This window comes from Mobula hypostoma, unplaced genomic scaffold, assembly GCF_963921235.1.
Source record: "Mobula hypostoma unplaced genomic scaffold, sMobHyp1.1 scaffold_110, whole genome shotgun sequence".
Classification (NCBI taxonomy): domain Eukaryota; kingdom Metazoa; phylum Chordata; class Chondrichthyes; order Myliobatiformes; family Myliobatidae; genus Mobula; species Mobula hypostoma.
This window is the reverse complement of record NW_026948207.1, coordinates 256,610-272,558: the sequence shown is the minus strand read 5'-3', so window position 1 is coordinate 272,558 and position 15,949 is coordinate 256,610. Positions and strand designations below refer to the sequence as shown.

The window sequence follows — 15,949 nt, the reverse complement described above, 5'->3', positions numbered from 1 at the left end:
TGGACTCCCCCAACATCAGTCAATTAAAGACTTGTATTCCCAGATCCCTTTCTTCTACAACACTCCTCAGTGCCCTACCAGTCACTGTGAAAGACCTCCATTGGTACGTCATACCAAAGTGCAACACCTCACACTTGTCTGCATTAAATTCCATTTTCCATTTCTCAAACCATTTTCCCAGTTGGTCTGGATCGTACTGCAGCCATGACAGTCTTCCTCACTGTTCACTACATCACCAGTCTTGGTGTCATCCACAAATTTGCTGATCATCCAGATTACTGATACAGATGACAAACAACGACAGATCCAACACTGATCCCTGTGGCACACCACAGGGATACGGTCAGAGAGGCAACCATCTGCTACCACACACTGGCTTCTCCCAAAGACAGTGTCTCATCCAATTTACTATCTCATCTTGAATGCTGAGTGACTGAACCTTCTTGATCCACCTCCCATATTCCAACTCTGTGATCTGTACAGGGTCTAGGAATTTGATGCTGCTTTGCCTCACCTCTATAGACTCTGTGTCCATCTCCTGAGCAAAAAATATCTCCCACATCTATTTTGTCTCCTCATATGGATTACCATTCTGATCTTGCAGAGGATTAATTTTTTCCCTTGCAATCTTTTCACTCTTAACATATCTGCAGAATCCATGAGCATTCTCCTTCACCTTGTCTGCTGAGGCAACCTCATGTCTGCTTTTATTTCTTTCGTAAGTGTTCACTTGAATTTCCTGTACTTCATAAGTACTCCATTTGTTCCAATCTGCCTGCACCTGGTATGCGCCTCCTTTTTATTGATCTGGGAGATGAAAGCCAAAGGGGTGATAGAGCTGCACAGTCGGAGGTGGGGGTAGGGGGGGATTAAACTAAAGTGGCAGGGGGAATGGGAACCTGAATAACAGAACAGATAGTGCAGGGTTTGCGGTGACATTTGTTGTTCAGACCTCAGACAAAGTCAGGAATGAAAAAGTTGAGCATGGTGCAGTGAATATGCTGAGCCCTGTATATTTCAATACAAGGAGCAGCGTAGGAAAGGCGGATGTGTTCAGGGCATGGATCAACACCTGGAATTAAGACACTAGGATCTGGCCACTGTGGACTGGGACAGGCTGCTTTCTGGCAAAGGTGTGCTTGGTAAATGGGAGGCCTTCAAAGGGAAATTTTGAAAGTACAAAGCGGGCATGTGCTTGTCAGAATAAAAGGTAAGGATAGAAACTGTATGGAACCTTGGTTTTCAAGAGATATTGAGACCCTGGTGAAGCACAAAATAGAGTTGCAGAACAGGGATAGGCAGGTAGGTTCTTGTGGAGTAGAAGAAATGCAAGAGAACACATAAGAAATAAATCAGGATGGCTAAAAGAAGGCATGAGATTGCCCTCACAGAAAAGATGAAGGATAATCCTCAGGGATTCTGGAGATAGATTAAAAGCAAAAGGATTGCAAGGCACAAAGTTGGTCCTCCAGAAGACCGGAATGGCAATCCATGTGTGGAATCAAAGCAGATGGGGGAGATCTTAAATATTCTTTTCATCCCTATTTACTCAGATGGACACAGTGTCAATGAGAGTGTGGAAAAGCGGCATTAAAATCATGGACCCTGCACAGATTAGAGAAGAGGGTGGATAAATCTCCAGGACATGACAAGGTGCTCCCTCGGACCCCATGGGAGGCAAGTGCAGAAGTCGTCGGGCCCCAGCAGAGATAATTAAATCATTCTTAGTGAAGGGAGAGTTATCAGAGGATTGTAGGATAGGCAAAGTTATTTCGCTGTTCAACATCGGACATGGAAATCTACAGTATATTCCAGGCCATTCAGCCCACAATGTTGTGCCAACCATGAAATTTACTCTAGAAACTGCATCTCATTGGTTTCTGAATCTGCTCCATTGAAGATTCATTCGCTAGTCTGCTGTCAGACTTTAGAAGCGCATTGCAACAACCCAGCTATCTGAGGCACAGTCCTTTGAAATTAGTGAAAATGACCAAAAACGTTGAAAAGAGCAGTGAAGAAGAAGTTCAGCTAAATTATTTACCTATCTACCTGTGAGGCAACTTTCAGGGATCTGTGGACATGTACCCCCAGATCCCTTTGCTCCTCCACACTACCAAGTATCTTGCCATTTACTTTGTACCCTGCCTTAGAGTTAGTCCTTCCAAAGTGTACCACCTCACACTTCTCCGGGTTGAACTCCATCTGCCACTTCTCAGCCCACTTCTGCATCCTATCAATGTCTCTCTGCAATCTTTGACAATCCTCTACACTATCTACAATTCCACCAACCTTTGTGTCATCTGCAAACTTGCCAACCCACCCTTCTACCCCCACATCCAGGTCATTAATAAAAATCATGAAAATTAGACGTCCCTGAACAGATCCTTGTGGGACACCACTAGTCACAATCCTCCAATCTGAATGTACTCCCTCCACCACCACCCTCTGCCTTCTGCAGGCAAGCCAATTCTGAATCCATCTGGCCAAACTTCCCTGCATCCCATGCCTTCTAACTTTCTGAATAAGCCTACTGTGTGGAACCTTGTCAAATGCCTTACTAAAATCCATGTAGATCACATCCACTGCACTACCCTCATCTATATGCCTTGTCACCTCCTCAAAGAACTCTATCAGGCTAGTTAGACACGATCTGCACTTCACAAAGCCATGCTGACTGTCCCTGATCAGATCATGATTCTTAATGCCCAGAGATCCTATCTCTAAGAATCTTTTCCAACAGCTTTCCCACCACAGACATAAGGCTCACTGGTCTATAATTACCAGGACTATCCCTACTACCTTTTTTGAACAAGGGAACAACATTCGCCTCCCTCCAATCCTCTGGTACCATTCCCGTGGACAACATAAAGATCCTAGCCAGAGTCTCAGCAATCTCTTCTCTCGCCTCGTGGAGCAGCCTGGGGAATATTCTGTCAGGCACCGGGGACTTACCTGTCCTAATGTATTTTAACAACTCCAACCCTTCCTCTCCCTTAATATCAACATGCTCCAGAACATCAACCTCACTCATATTGTCCTCACCATCATCAAGTTCCCTCTCATTGGTGAATACCGAAGAGAAGTATTCATTGAGGACCTTGCTCACTCCCACAGCCTCCAGGCACATCTTCCCACCTTTATCTCTAATCGGTCCTACCTTCACTCCTGTCATCCTTTTGTTCTTCACATAATTGAAGAATGCCTTGGGGTTTTCCTTTACCCTACTCGCCAAGGCCTTCTTGTGCCCCCTTCTTGCTCTTCTCAGCCCCTTCTTAAGCTCCTTTCTTGCTTCCCTATATTCCTCAATAGACCCATCTGATCCTTGCTTCCCAAACCTCATGTATGCTGCCTTCTTCCACCTGACTAGATTTTCCACCTCACTTGTCACCCATGGTTCCTTCACCCTACCATTCTTTATCTTCCTCACCGGGACAGATTTATTCCTAACATCCTGCAAGAGATCTCTAAACATCGACCACATGTCCATAGTACATTTCTCTGCAAAAACATCATCCCAATTCACACCCGCAAGTTCTAGATTTATAGCCTCATAACTTGCCCTTCCCCAATTAAAAATTTTCCTGTCCTCTCTGACTGTATCCTTTTCCATGATAATGAGAAATGCAAGGGAGCGGTGGTCACTGTCCCCCAGATGCTCACCCACTGAGAGATCTGTGACCTGACCCGGTTCATTACCTAATACTAGATCTAGTATGGCATTCACACTGGTCGGCCTGTCCACATACTGTGACAGGAATTGGTCCTGGACACACTTAAACTCTGCCCCATCTAAACCCTTGGAACGAATCAGATGCCAATCAATATTAGGGAAGTTAAAGGCACCCATGATAACAACCCTGTTATTTTTGCACCTTTCCAGAATCTGCCTCTCAATCTGCTCCTCTGTATCTCTGCTGCTACTAGGGGGCCCGGAGAGTCACCACCCATGGGGGACCGTGAGCACACACCACGTGATCTTGCGTCACAAAGCGGAGGGCGGGGCTAAATAGCCTCACGTGACCTGTTGGCGGGACTTCCATTTCAATTCTGCGGAAAGAGACAGCCTGGGCTCCTGGTTTGGGTCGTTCAATGCAGATTAAGTGGAGTCGACACGTTTCTGACGAGCCCAGATAACTGGGTACTAAATGAGTAATTGGCCCGCAGTTCGGGGCTGACGGCCAACATCAGATCTCCCCGCTCGGGATCGGTCTCAGTACTCACCGATGGGAAAGTGATATCTTCGGCCCGTAAATAGTGATCCCGACCCCCGGCTCCCCGATCAAGGAGGCGATCGGCCCTTCCCGATCCCGCAGACAACTCGCTTCAGCACTGAGCGGAAAGGCAAACACCGGCCACCTGGCGACAGTGAGCATGCGCAAAGAGACTTTGCGTCATCCGGAGGGCGGGGCCTCGGGAGCAGACACGCTGCTGCTGCCCGTCTGCGGTTAAATGGGCGGGGCGAACAGGATCACGTGACCGGTGGGTCCCACAACCCAGGGAGAGACTCCAGCGACCCGCCCGTCACTCTGTGTTATGTACAGCAGCGATAGACCACAAACTCAGTCTGTATTAGTATAAACTACTATCTGTATTAGTATAGAGACAATTAAACAAACTACTCTTCTAAACAGAAGTTAACAGTGTTATGCGTTTGTGGCTGCCAAACTCTCAAGTTTAGGAACAGTTCTGAAAGTTTCAAGATGGCAAGTTTCAGTTATCCACGCAATGGGGAAGTTTGTAAATCCACATTGAAATGCAACGAGAAAGTAATCACAAAGAATTTCACAGATTCTACGCTGGGAAAACGAAATACAAATCACAGAAGATTTTCAGTCGTCGAGCCGTATTCCAAAGTGTGTGTTTGTGTGTCTCCCTCGCCCTCTCTTTCTCTCTCTTTTCTCTCCTCTCCCTCTCTTCTCTCTCTCTCTCCCTGTCTCTGTCTCTCTCTGTCTCTCTCTGCTTCTCTGAGACTGAGAGCTCCAGCAGTCAGTGTACTGACGTCATACTCCCGCCTCCTGCAGCCTCTCTCACAGTGACACCCACAGCAAAATGAAACCTCTGATCTCGTAACACTTGTCCTTCACATCTCCTCTCACCCTAAATGTATTAGACATTTCAACCCCCAGGAAAAAATATATCGTCTGTCCGCTCTATCTATTCCTCTTTTAATCTTATAAATGTCCATCCAGTCTTACCCCAACCTGCGCCGCTCTGGAGAAAACACAAGTTTGTCCAGCCTCTCGTTGCAGCTCTGAACCACCCGATCAATCTGTGCAGTCTCTTTCAGGGAGCTGTGAACTTGGATCCAATATCCCTCTGCTCATCGACACTGTTCAGGGACTTTCATTCAACAGTGTACTGTCTCTTTACATTTCACAGTGTACTGTCCCTGTACATTCGACCTACCGAGCTGCCAAGATGATCATCACTAATCAAATCTCACTGAGTTGTCTCAGGTCCTGTTGAATTTATTCCCAAGTGCACAAGTACGGGAAGGTACAGGGACAGAGAAACACCCAATCCCCCATTGGGGAAGAGATACAAAATCCTTAAAGCGCGTACCACCAGGCTCATGGACAGCTTCCCGTCTGCGGTTGTAAGCAAATTAATGGTCTCCAGTCCAATAAAATGGACTCGACCTCACAATGTAACCGACATGACCTGCCCCATATGTCTATCTGCACTGCACTTTCTCTGCAGCCATAATGCTTTGTTACAGTTATTGTTTTGTCGTATATCAGCTCAATGTACTGTTGTAATGTATCGATCTGTGTGGATGGTACGTCAGGCAAGATTTTCACTGTAGCTCAGTACGTGATAAGAATAAACAAATTCCCCATTTTAATTGTGTGGAAATATTAGACAGACTGAGCTTCTGCTTTGGAACCACAGAGGGAAACTTGACTCAACTGAAGAACACAAATAAATAGAAAAGGCTTCAATCTCGCATTACGATCTGTGGTAACTGGGATCAGGTGACCGGTGGTGGGTCTCCCATACCAATGATCAGAATCAGGTTTAATAGCACCGGCAGATATCATGTAATTCGTTGTCTCTGTGGCAGCAATAGAACCTAATTCATAGCAATAGATTTTAACCCCCTCTGTGGTGGGGATTTACAGATATTCACCACCCTCAGAATGGAGACATTTCCCGGACAGTCCACCCCCTTTTTCAGAGACTGGGATCCCTGGTTCAACCGGTAATGATGTTGTGTATTTCAATGTGTTCACCTCTCAGTCCTCGATTCTCTAAACGAAAGGGTTATCGCATTTGATCTTTCTTCATATGATGACCCCACCACTCCAGGGATCAGTCTGGTGAATCTTCATTGCACTCTCAATAACAAATACTCTCTAACCTCTTTGTTAATCCTCTATGGAATTAATTTCCATCTTCTGCAGCCCCGTGTTGCCCCAACCACTCACCTCCCACCCCATCACTATTTCCACCTTCCCACCTCCCCCTCACCTGGATCCACCTCTCACTCCCCAGCTCTTGCCCCATCCCCACCCCTCACCTCTTTTCTCTGACTATTTCCCGTCCACTCTCAGTCCAGAGGGAGGGTCTCGGCCCGAAATGTTGACGGTCCATTTCCCTCCACAGATGCTGCCCGACCCACTGAGTTCCTCCGGCAGTTTGTTCTTTGGTCTGTATGACCCGTGTTAGTGTGGGGAGCGGGATTTTACACCATATTCCAGGTACAGTCTCAACAAAACACAAATAATTGTCACTTTGCCCGGACCATTGGCCCCGCTTGCAGGGCAACAGTCTGCCGGTGTTTGCCCCCCAATGTGGTGAATCCCTCTGCTCGCCACCACCGTGGGCTCAGACATTTCCACAGATGAGCCCCTCCTGTCCCCACCGGGACAAACATCCTGTCCGCCCCCTCTCTCACCGTCTTCATCCTTTCAATAAAATCCCCCTCTCCCTCCCCGGGGAACCGGCATCAAACCGACGGGCCGAGCGGTCTCCTCCTACCTCTCAGCGACACATCAGACTCCGGCCGCAGGAGACGCTTCACAAACGCCCCAACTTCCCTCGGAGGGAAATGGAAATAAATCAGAAAGCGGACATTTACTTTGACGGTTGTCCCGCCGTGACGGAAAGTTCGGGAGACGGTGTCAGCGGGGGTAACGCCCTCTCGGCTGGTCCGCCTCCGCTATTGGCTGGAAGCAATGATTGACATCGGTTCGTACCAATGGGAATAGTGCAGCGCGTGACTCCTCTGTTGACAGCGGTGGGGGAGGGACTGGTCACGTGATTAGTAGCCCAGCCGTTAAACCGACCAAGCTCGAGCTCACCAGCGCGCGGTGCACAAAAGGCCCCGGATGATCGGTTGAGGTAAGAAGGGATCTCCGGGTTGGGGGTCTCACCGGGCGGGCGTTTTCAACACCGACTTCGGGTAGTTGCTGTGAGCTCCGGACTCCGTGACCCGCAATCCCGGGACAGTCCAGCTCTCTTCCCTCTCTCTCAGCCCCACCATCCGTACACGGGCCCCGGGGAGCTTCCGGCTGATGAGGGAATGGGAACCGATGGATCTCTCAGACAGAGCTGAGCTCCAGCTGTCTAAATGCAAGGATCGGGAACTCGGAGAAAGGGAACAAAATCTTTTACATCAGCTGTTGAGAAAATCACCTTTGTTCTGCCTCCAGTCACAAACAAGAGAAAATCTGCAGATGCTGGAAATCCAAGCAACACACACAAATTGCTGGAGGAACTCAGCATTAGATTCAAGATTCAAGATTCAAGAAACTCTATTGTCATTCTAACCGTACATCAGCTCTGCAGGGCAGAATGAGACAGCGTTTCTCAGGGGCAGTGCGATCATAACATAACAAACGCAACACTGAATAATAAACCTAACAATAAATAGTAAAACACAACAGCTACATGTCAGTTAAAATCAGTTATAAATGTCCAGTGCAAGTTAAAAGTGTCCAAAGCAGAGTCAGGTAGAGCAGCTATTTAGCAGTCTGACTGCCTGTGGGAAGAAGCTGTGTAGTCGCCTTGTGGTTTTAGTTTTGATGCTCCTGTAACGTTTGCCTGATGGCAGAAGAACAAACAGTTCATGGAGAGGGTGTGAGGGGTCTTTAATGATGTACCGTGTCTTCTGGAGGCATCGCCTCTGAAAGAGGTCTTGGACAGAAGGGAGGGAGACCCCAATAGCCTTCTCTGCTCCCCTAACCACCCTCTGCAAGGCAGTACTCTTTTCCATAGATGCTGCCTGGCCTGCTGAGTTCCTCCAACATTTTGTGTGTGTTGCTGGTTCCACCTCCTTCTTTTCTGGACTTTCTCTCCGTGAGGACATGTTTTGACCCATTCTCTCTGGGTACATAATGATATCAAACACCTTTGCCCTGGGCAACAAGTAGCTTTCACATCACAAATGTGCCAGACTCCAATGAGACAGACTACTGCCCTTCCCTTCATATTCATTGGCATTGCCATCACTGAGTTCACCACCGTCAGTCACCTGGAGGAGGGTTCAGGGGAAATATTTATGTACAATACAGAAACTGGTGTTAACTGTGTGTATTGTGGCGATGTAAAGGTTGCTGGAGAATTTGCAAGTGGGAAGAAGTGGAGTGATATTTGTAAATCTGACTTTTTTAAGCGTCATTTAGCAAGCAAACCACATATGGACTGTGTGCAAAAGCACTGGCGAGAAAATCCTTCATTACCTGTTACAGGCCTGCAACATAGGTTGTGTGAGAGTGCAGGTGAACTTAATCAAACCCAGAGGAGATCAAAGTTCTTATTGACAGTGATTTGATAGCTGTTAAAATGAATACCGCTCTATATAAAATTCACTGTGCACATGTGGGTAAAAAATGCATAATACAAGCTTTATGTGCACACTGGTCAATACAAATTTGAGGAGAGATTGGTGGGAAGGTATGGACACCTCCAGTGTCCCTGATGTCCTCATGTACAAGATGTGCATCCAGCTGCAGCTTGTAACCCTGCACTTTTAGGAGTTGGAACTTGAAATGGATGAATTCTGGATCATCCAGGAGTTGGAGGGGGCTCATGGATAGATATGACATGAAGAGATGTGAGTTACACCCAAGGTGTAGGACACAGGAAACTGGGTGAGAGTCAGGAAGGGGAATGAAGTTAAATAGCCATCGCAGAGTAATCTTGTGTCCATCCCGCACAACATCAGGTGGGACACTTTAGCAACTGTTGAGATTACCTGGCAGAGAAAAATCAAAGGGGTGATAGGGGATTCGTTAGTTAGAGGAATAGAATAAGAGGGGACTAATATCCCAGTGGTAAGGCTCGCTAGTGCCAGTGTTGGGGGGAGGGGTGATGTGGTTAAAATAAGTTGTGGGGGGAATGGGAGCCAGAATGACAGAACAGATAGTGGGGAGGGTGAATTGAATTGAATTGACTTTATTACATACATCCTTCATATACATGAGGAGTAGAAATCTTTACATTCTAATCTCCATCTAAATGTGCAAAAGTGTGATTCATAGTAATTTATAGCAGATAGTTTATACATAGGACAGTCAATATAACATAGAAATGCAATTGTATCAGCATGAATTAATCAGTCTGACGGCCTGGTGGAAGATGATGTCCCGGAGCCTGTTGGTCCTTTTGCTGTGGTACCATTTCCTGGATGGTAGCAGCAGGAACAGTTTGTGGTTGTAGTGAATTGAGTCCCCGATATCCTTTCGCCCCTTTTCACACACCTGTCTCTGTAAATGTCCTGAATAGTGGGAAGTTCACATCTACAGATGCGCTGGGCTGTCCGCACCACTCTCTGCAGGTTCCTGCGATTAAGGGAAGTACAGTTCCCATACCAGGCAGTGATGCAGCCAGTCAGGATGCTCTCAATTGTGTGTCCCTGTAGAAAGACCTTCGTATTTTGGGCCCCATCCCCAACTTCTTCAACCATCTGAGGTGAAAGAGGTGCTGCTGTGTCTCTTTTTACAACACAGCCGGTATGTACAGACCATGTACATGAAAGATGGCAAATGGAGTTTAATGCTGGTAAGTGTGAGGTGCTACATTTTGGTAGGACTAATCAAAATAGGACATACATGGTAAATGGTAGGGCATTGAAGAATGCAGTAGAACAGAGGGATCTAGGAATAATGGTGCATCATTCCCTGAAGGTGGTATCTCAGGTGGATGGGGTGGTGAAGAAAGCTTTTGGTATGCTGGCCTTTACAAATCAGAGGATTGAGTATAGGAGTTGGGATGTAATGTTAAAATTGTACAAGGCATTGGTAAGGCCAAATTTGGAGTATTGTGTACAGTTCTGGTCACCGAATAATAGGAAAGATGTCAACAAAATAGAGAGAATACAGAGATTTACTGGAATGCTACCTGGGTTTCAGCACCTCAGTTACAGAGAAAGGTTGAACAAGTTGGGTCTTTATTCTTTGGAGCGTAGAAGGTTGAGGGGGGACTTGACAGTGGTATTTAAAATTATGAGGGAGATAGAGTTGACGTGCATAGGCTTTTTCCATTGAGAGTAGGTGAAATTCAAATAAGAGGACATGAGTTGAGAGTTAGGGGGCAGAAGTTTAGGGGTAACATGAGGGGAAGTTCTTTACTCAGAGAGTGGTAGCTGTGTGGAATGAGCTTCTGGTAGAAGTGGTAGAAGCAGGCTCGATATTGTCATTTAAAGAAAAATTGGATAGCTATATGGACAGGAAAGGAATGGAGGGTTATGGGCTGAGTGTAGGTCAGTGGGACTAGGTGAGAGTAAGCATTCAGCATGGACTAGAAGGGCTGATATGGCCTGTTTCTGTGCTGTAATTGTTATATGGTTGTATGTGAGATCCTTGGTGATGTTTATACTGAGGAACTTAAAATTGTTCACCTTCGTAACCCCAGATCCATTGATGTCAATAAGGGGTTGCCTGTCTCCATTCCTCCTGTAGTCCACAATCAGCTCCTTTGTTTTTGTGACAATGAGGGAGAGTTTGTTTTCTTGACACCAGTCAGATGTTGTTCAGACCTCAGACAGAGTCAGCAATCAAATGGTTGAGCATGGTGCGATGAATGTGCTGAGCTGTGTATATCACAATGCAAGAAGCATCGTAGGGAAGCCAGATGGGCTCAGGACAGGGAATTATGAAGTTGTATCCATTGTTGGGACTTGGTTGCATCCAACAGTCTGAGGGATTTAGAGGAATAAATTTGCAGAGAGATTGCACCATGCCACGATACAAAGGTTGTTCCAGTAAGTGATTTTAACTTTCCATATATTGACAGGGACTCCCATACAGTAAAAGGGCAATAAGCTGTTAGGAAATGATCCAGGGCTGGTGACAGAAATTAGTGATCATAATGCCATGAGATTCAAAGTAAATATGGAAAACGAGAGGTGTGCACCACGGGTTGAGATTCTAAATTGGAGAAAGGTCAATTTTGATGGTCTGAGAAAGGATCTGACAAGTGTGGTTTGGGACAGGCTGCTTTCTGGCAAAAGAGTACTTGGTAAGTGGGAGGCCTTCAGAAGTGAAATTTTGAGGATGTAGAGTTTGTATGTGCCTGCAAAATAAAAGTTGAAAAGTTACAGGTGCAGGGAATCTTGGTTTTCAAGAGATATTGAGGCCCGGGATATTTTGTTCCTCTAAATGCCTCAGACTGTTGGGTGCTACCAAGACTCATTAATGACTACAATATCATGATTCCACACCCTGAGCTCATTTGACTTTATTTTAGTTGTCTGCTGTTGGTTTCTGAAAGTTTCCCAATAGTTTTTGGGTAAGTTATTGGAACGTATGTGCAGGAACCGGATATATACTGTAAGTATTTGGTTAGGTGTGGACTGATAAAGGATAGACAGCATGGCTTTGTGCACGGTAGGTCATGTCTAACCAATCTTATAGAGTCTCTGGAGGAAGTTATCAGGAAAGTGGATGAAGGCAAGGCAGTGGATGTTGTCTACATGGACTTTAGCAAGGCACTTGACAAAGTCTCATATGGGAGGTTGATCAGGAAGGTTAAGTCACTCAGCATTCAAGATGAGATAGTAAATTGGATGAGACACTGGCTTTGGGAGAAGCCAGAGAGTGGTAGTACATGGTTGCCTCTCTGACTGGAGGCCTGTGACTAGTGGTGTGTCATAGGGATCAGTGCTGGATCTGTTGTTGTTTGTTATTTATATCAGTAATCTGGATGACAGTGTGGTTAACTGGATCAGCAAATTTGTGAATGACACCAAGATTGGTTGTGTAGTGGACAGTGAGGAAGACTATCATGACTTGCAGTGCGATCTGGACCAGCTGGGAAAATGGTTTGAGAAGCGGAAAATTGAATTTAATGCAGACAAGTGCGAGTTGTTGCACTTTGGTATGACCTACCAAGGCAGGTTTTTCACAGTGACTGGTCGGGCACGGAGGACTGTTGTAGAAGAAAGGGACCTGGGAGTACAAGTCCTTACCTCACTGAAAGTGGTGTCACAGTAAGATAGAGACGGAAAGCAGGATTTCAGTCCATTGGCCTTCGTGAACCAAAGTACTGACAACAATAGATGGATGTTATGTTGAGTTGTATAAGACATTGGTGAGGCCTAATTTGAAATATTGTGTGCAGTGTTGGTCACTGACTTACAGGAAAGATGTAAAAGATGTTGAAAGAGTTGTGAGAAAATTCACAAGGATGTTGCCAGGTCTGGAGGACTTGGGTTATAAGGAAAGATTGAACAGGTCAGGAATTTATTCCTTGGAATGTGGAAGACTGAGGGGCGATTTGTTTGTGATGGAGGGGCATAGACAGGGTAAAAGCAAGCTGACTTTCTCCACTGGGATTGGGTGGGACTACAACCAGAGGCCATGGGTTAGGGGTGAAAGGTGAAACGTTAAGGGGAACATGAGGGGAAACTTCTTCACACAGACGGTCATCCAGGTGTGGAATGAGCAGCCAGCACAAATGCATCCTTTAAACAGCTGTGCAGACCAACCATTCATCTCAGCAGGAATTTTTTATATGGCGTTAAAACGGTGGCACTTTAAGTTAATAATACATAAAAGAAAATCCTCGCTGCACGTCAAGAAAGACAATTTGCGTGAGACTGTTTCAGTTACTGTGGAGCCAGGCACCCATGTGGCTCAGCAGGAACAGGGAATAATAACAATGGAGAGAGTCAAACTGAGCCAGGTCACAGATTGGAGACAGCAGAAATGCCCCATTCTGATAGAGACAGGAAGAGCATCAGGGAATTGATGGTCATTCCAGATACCAGCACTGTGACCAGTCAGAAGATGATTTCTCTGTCGAACTTGGGTTGAACCTCACTGTAACAGTGTGATACCAGACCAAACCTTGACAACTCAAGTAATCTCATCTGAAATGTTGTCCTACACCCACTGATGGATTTTGATGATCTTTTTACAGGTTAAAAATAAGAAGGAATTTGTCTACTGGAATATCAAACACGGCACGCCAGTTTTGCTGTCTCTGTCCAGATATTTAAGAAGTGGAGAAAGGAATTCAATCGAACATCCTTCCTGCTCAGACAGTGGGAATGGATTCACCCGGTCATCTCAATTGAAGGTACATCAGCAAGTTCACACTGGGCAAGGTCATTCATCTATTCAGTGTGTGAGAAAGGATTCTGTCGATCTTCCCACCTGTGGACACACCAGTCAGTTCACATCGGGCAGAGGCTGGTCATCTGCTGAATTTGTGGGGAAGGATTTACTCGGTCATCTGAACAAATGGCTCACCAGCGAGTTCACTTTGGGCAGCGGCCGTTCACCTGTTCAGTCTGTGGGAAAGGATTCACTTGGTCATCTCACCTACTGACACACCAGCGAGTTCACACTGGGAAGAAGCCATTCACCTGCTCAGAATGTGGGAAGAGATTCACTCGGTCATCTGACCTACAGAGGCACCATAGAGTTCACACTGGGGAGAAGCCGTTCGCTTGCTCAGACTGTGGGAAGAGATTCACTGAGTCATCCAACCTACTGGTACATCAGCGAGTTCACACTGGAGAGAAGCCATTTACCTGCTCAGTCTGCGGGAAGGGATTCACTCAGTCATCCAACCTACAGAGTCATCAGCGAGTTCACACTGGGGAGAAGCCATTCACCTGCTCAGTCTGTGGGAAGGGATTCACACTGTCATCCACCCTGCAGAGTCATCAGCGAGTTCACACTGGGGAGAAGCCATTCACCTGCTCAGACTGCGGGAAGGGATTCACTCGGTCATCCCACCTACAGAGTCATCAGCAAGTTCACACGGGGGAGAAGCCGTTCACCTGCTCAGTCTGTGGGAAGAGATTCACTCAGTCATCCCAACTACTGGCACACCAGTCAGTTCACACTGGGGAATGGCCATTCACCTGCTCAGTCTGTGAGAAGAGATTCACTCACTCTTCCACCCTACAGAGACACCAGCGAGTCCACACTGGAGAGAAGCCGTTCACCTGCTCAGAATGTGGGAAGAGATTCACTGAGTCATCTCATCTACAGAGTCATCAGCGAGTTCATACTGGGGAGAAGCCATTCACCTGCTCGGTCTGTGAGAAGAGATTCACTTGGTCTTCCGACCTACAGAGTCATCAGCGAGTTCACACTGGGGAGAAGCCATTCACCTGCTCAGAATGTGGGAAGAGATTTGCTCGATCATCTACCCTACAGAGACACCAGCGAGTTCACACTGGGGAGAAGCCGTTCACCTGCTCAGAATGTGGGAAAGGATTCACTCAGTCATCCAACCTCCAGAGTCATCAGCGAGTTCACACTGGGGAGAAGCCTTTCATCTGCTCAGAATGTGGGAAGGGATTCTCTCAGTCATCCAAACTACTGGCACACCAGTCAGTTCACAATGGGGAGTGGCCATTGTTATGAATCCCTAGGTTTTGTTTGCTGTGGACTGTCATTCTGAGAGAGAGAGAGAGAGAGATTAAGACGGCGAATCAGTCTGACTTGCAGCTTGTTTACATCGCTCACAGCTTGTTTAGTTTTAACCAAGGACACAGACACTCAGAGTCAGACGGAGATGAAGGAGGAAAAATGGAAGGATTGAAACCAGGGAACTAGTGGCCAAGGGTCACTGTTTAGAACTTTCCTATGCCCACAAGTGTGGGTTAATTATCAATTCAGTGTACATCGAATGTGTGGTTGTCACCTCGTTTGATCTATAGGAGTGGATTGGATTTGGGGTATCCTGTGAAGACCACTTATGTGTTAACCCTTGCCTGGGTGTGGTGTGGTGTGGTAATTCACATGAAGACGATACCCCTTGTGACAAGTCACTTTCGGTGATAGTTTGTATGTGGACTTGGAACGACGACGGATAAAACCTACAGCGACTGTTCTCTCGTTTTACCACTGTGGAAGCTGTGGAACTCAACGTTATTGCCTTCTCTCGACATTTACTCTGGATTACAAATATCTCTCTCTCCTCAACTATTCTGTGGTTGTACTGAACTTTCATACTTTACCATCTCAAGACTCCAAGCCTTGTTTCCCCTGAGCTCAATAGTTTGGGGTTTATATTTACACACATGTACACATAGCTCTGTTAACTTTTGTTTATCTTGCTTAAAATACTATATTGTTAGTAGATACTAATAAAGATAGTGGATTTAACATCAAAAACAGACTCCAGGTGTAGTCTATTGCTGCTGACTCATTTCTGAAGTGTTACGGTTCATAACAAAATTGAGGCCTGCATCCGGGAGAGGAACAGATTTGGAGGCGTATTGATTAATTATCGATTTCATTGGGGAAATCCCTTTTGATTTATTTGTGTATGGAAATTCAGCAGCAATGGATGTTGATAGATGTCTGGAAGCGCCAACCTCTGAGGCACTAAAGGACACCAGAAGGATTGAGTTGTTGAGTATTGCTAAAAGGTTAAAACTTGCTAAGGTGAAATTGACAATCAGAAGGGCACAGATGCAGAAGATCATAACTGAGCATTATGTATCTGAGGGTGTGTTTAATGTGGAGGAGTTGGAGTTGTTTCC

The 15,949-nt window shown here is 46.2% G+C and overlaps 1 protein-coding gene and 1 pseudogene across 1 annotated transcript; one reads left to right on the top strand and one right to left on the bottom strand.

The window, feature by feature from the left end:
* The window catches only part of LOC134341823 (zinc finger protein 850-like), a 30,654-nt pseudogene extending 25,090 nt beyond the window's left edge, over positions 1-5,564 (bottom strand).
* Positions 5,565-7,281: 1,717 nt separating this feature from the next.
* LOC134341820 (zinc finger protein 235-like) lies at positions 7,282-15,747 on the top strand. Its single transcript, XM_063039757.1, has 2 exons — positions 7,282-7,344; positions 13,366-15,747. Exon 2 carries the CDS (start codon positions 13,689-13,691, stop codon positions 14,823-14,825), a length of 1,137 nt encoding a protein of 378 aa, XP_062895827.1. The 5' UTR covers positions 7,282-7,344; positions 13,366-13,688; the 3' UTR covers positions 14,826-15,747.
* The last annotated feature ends 202 nt before the right edge of the window (positions 15,748-15,949 follow it).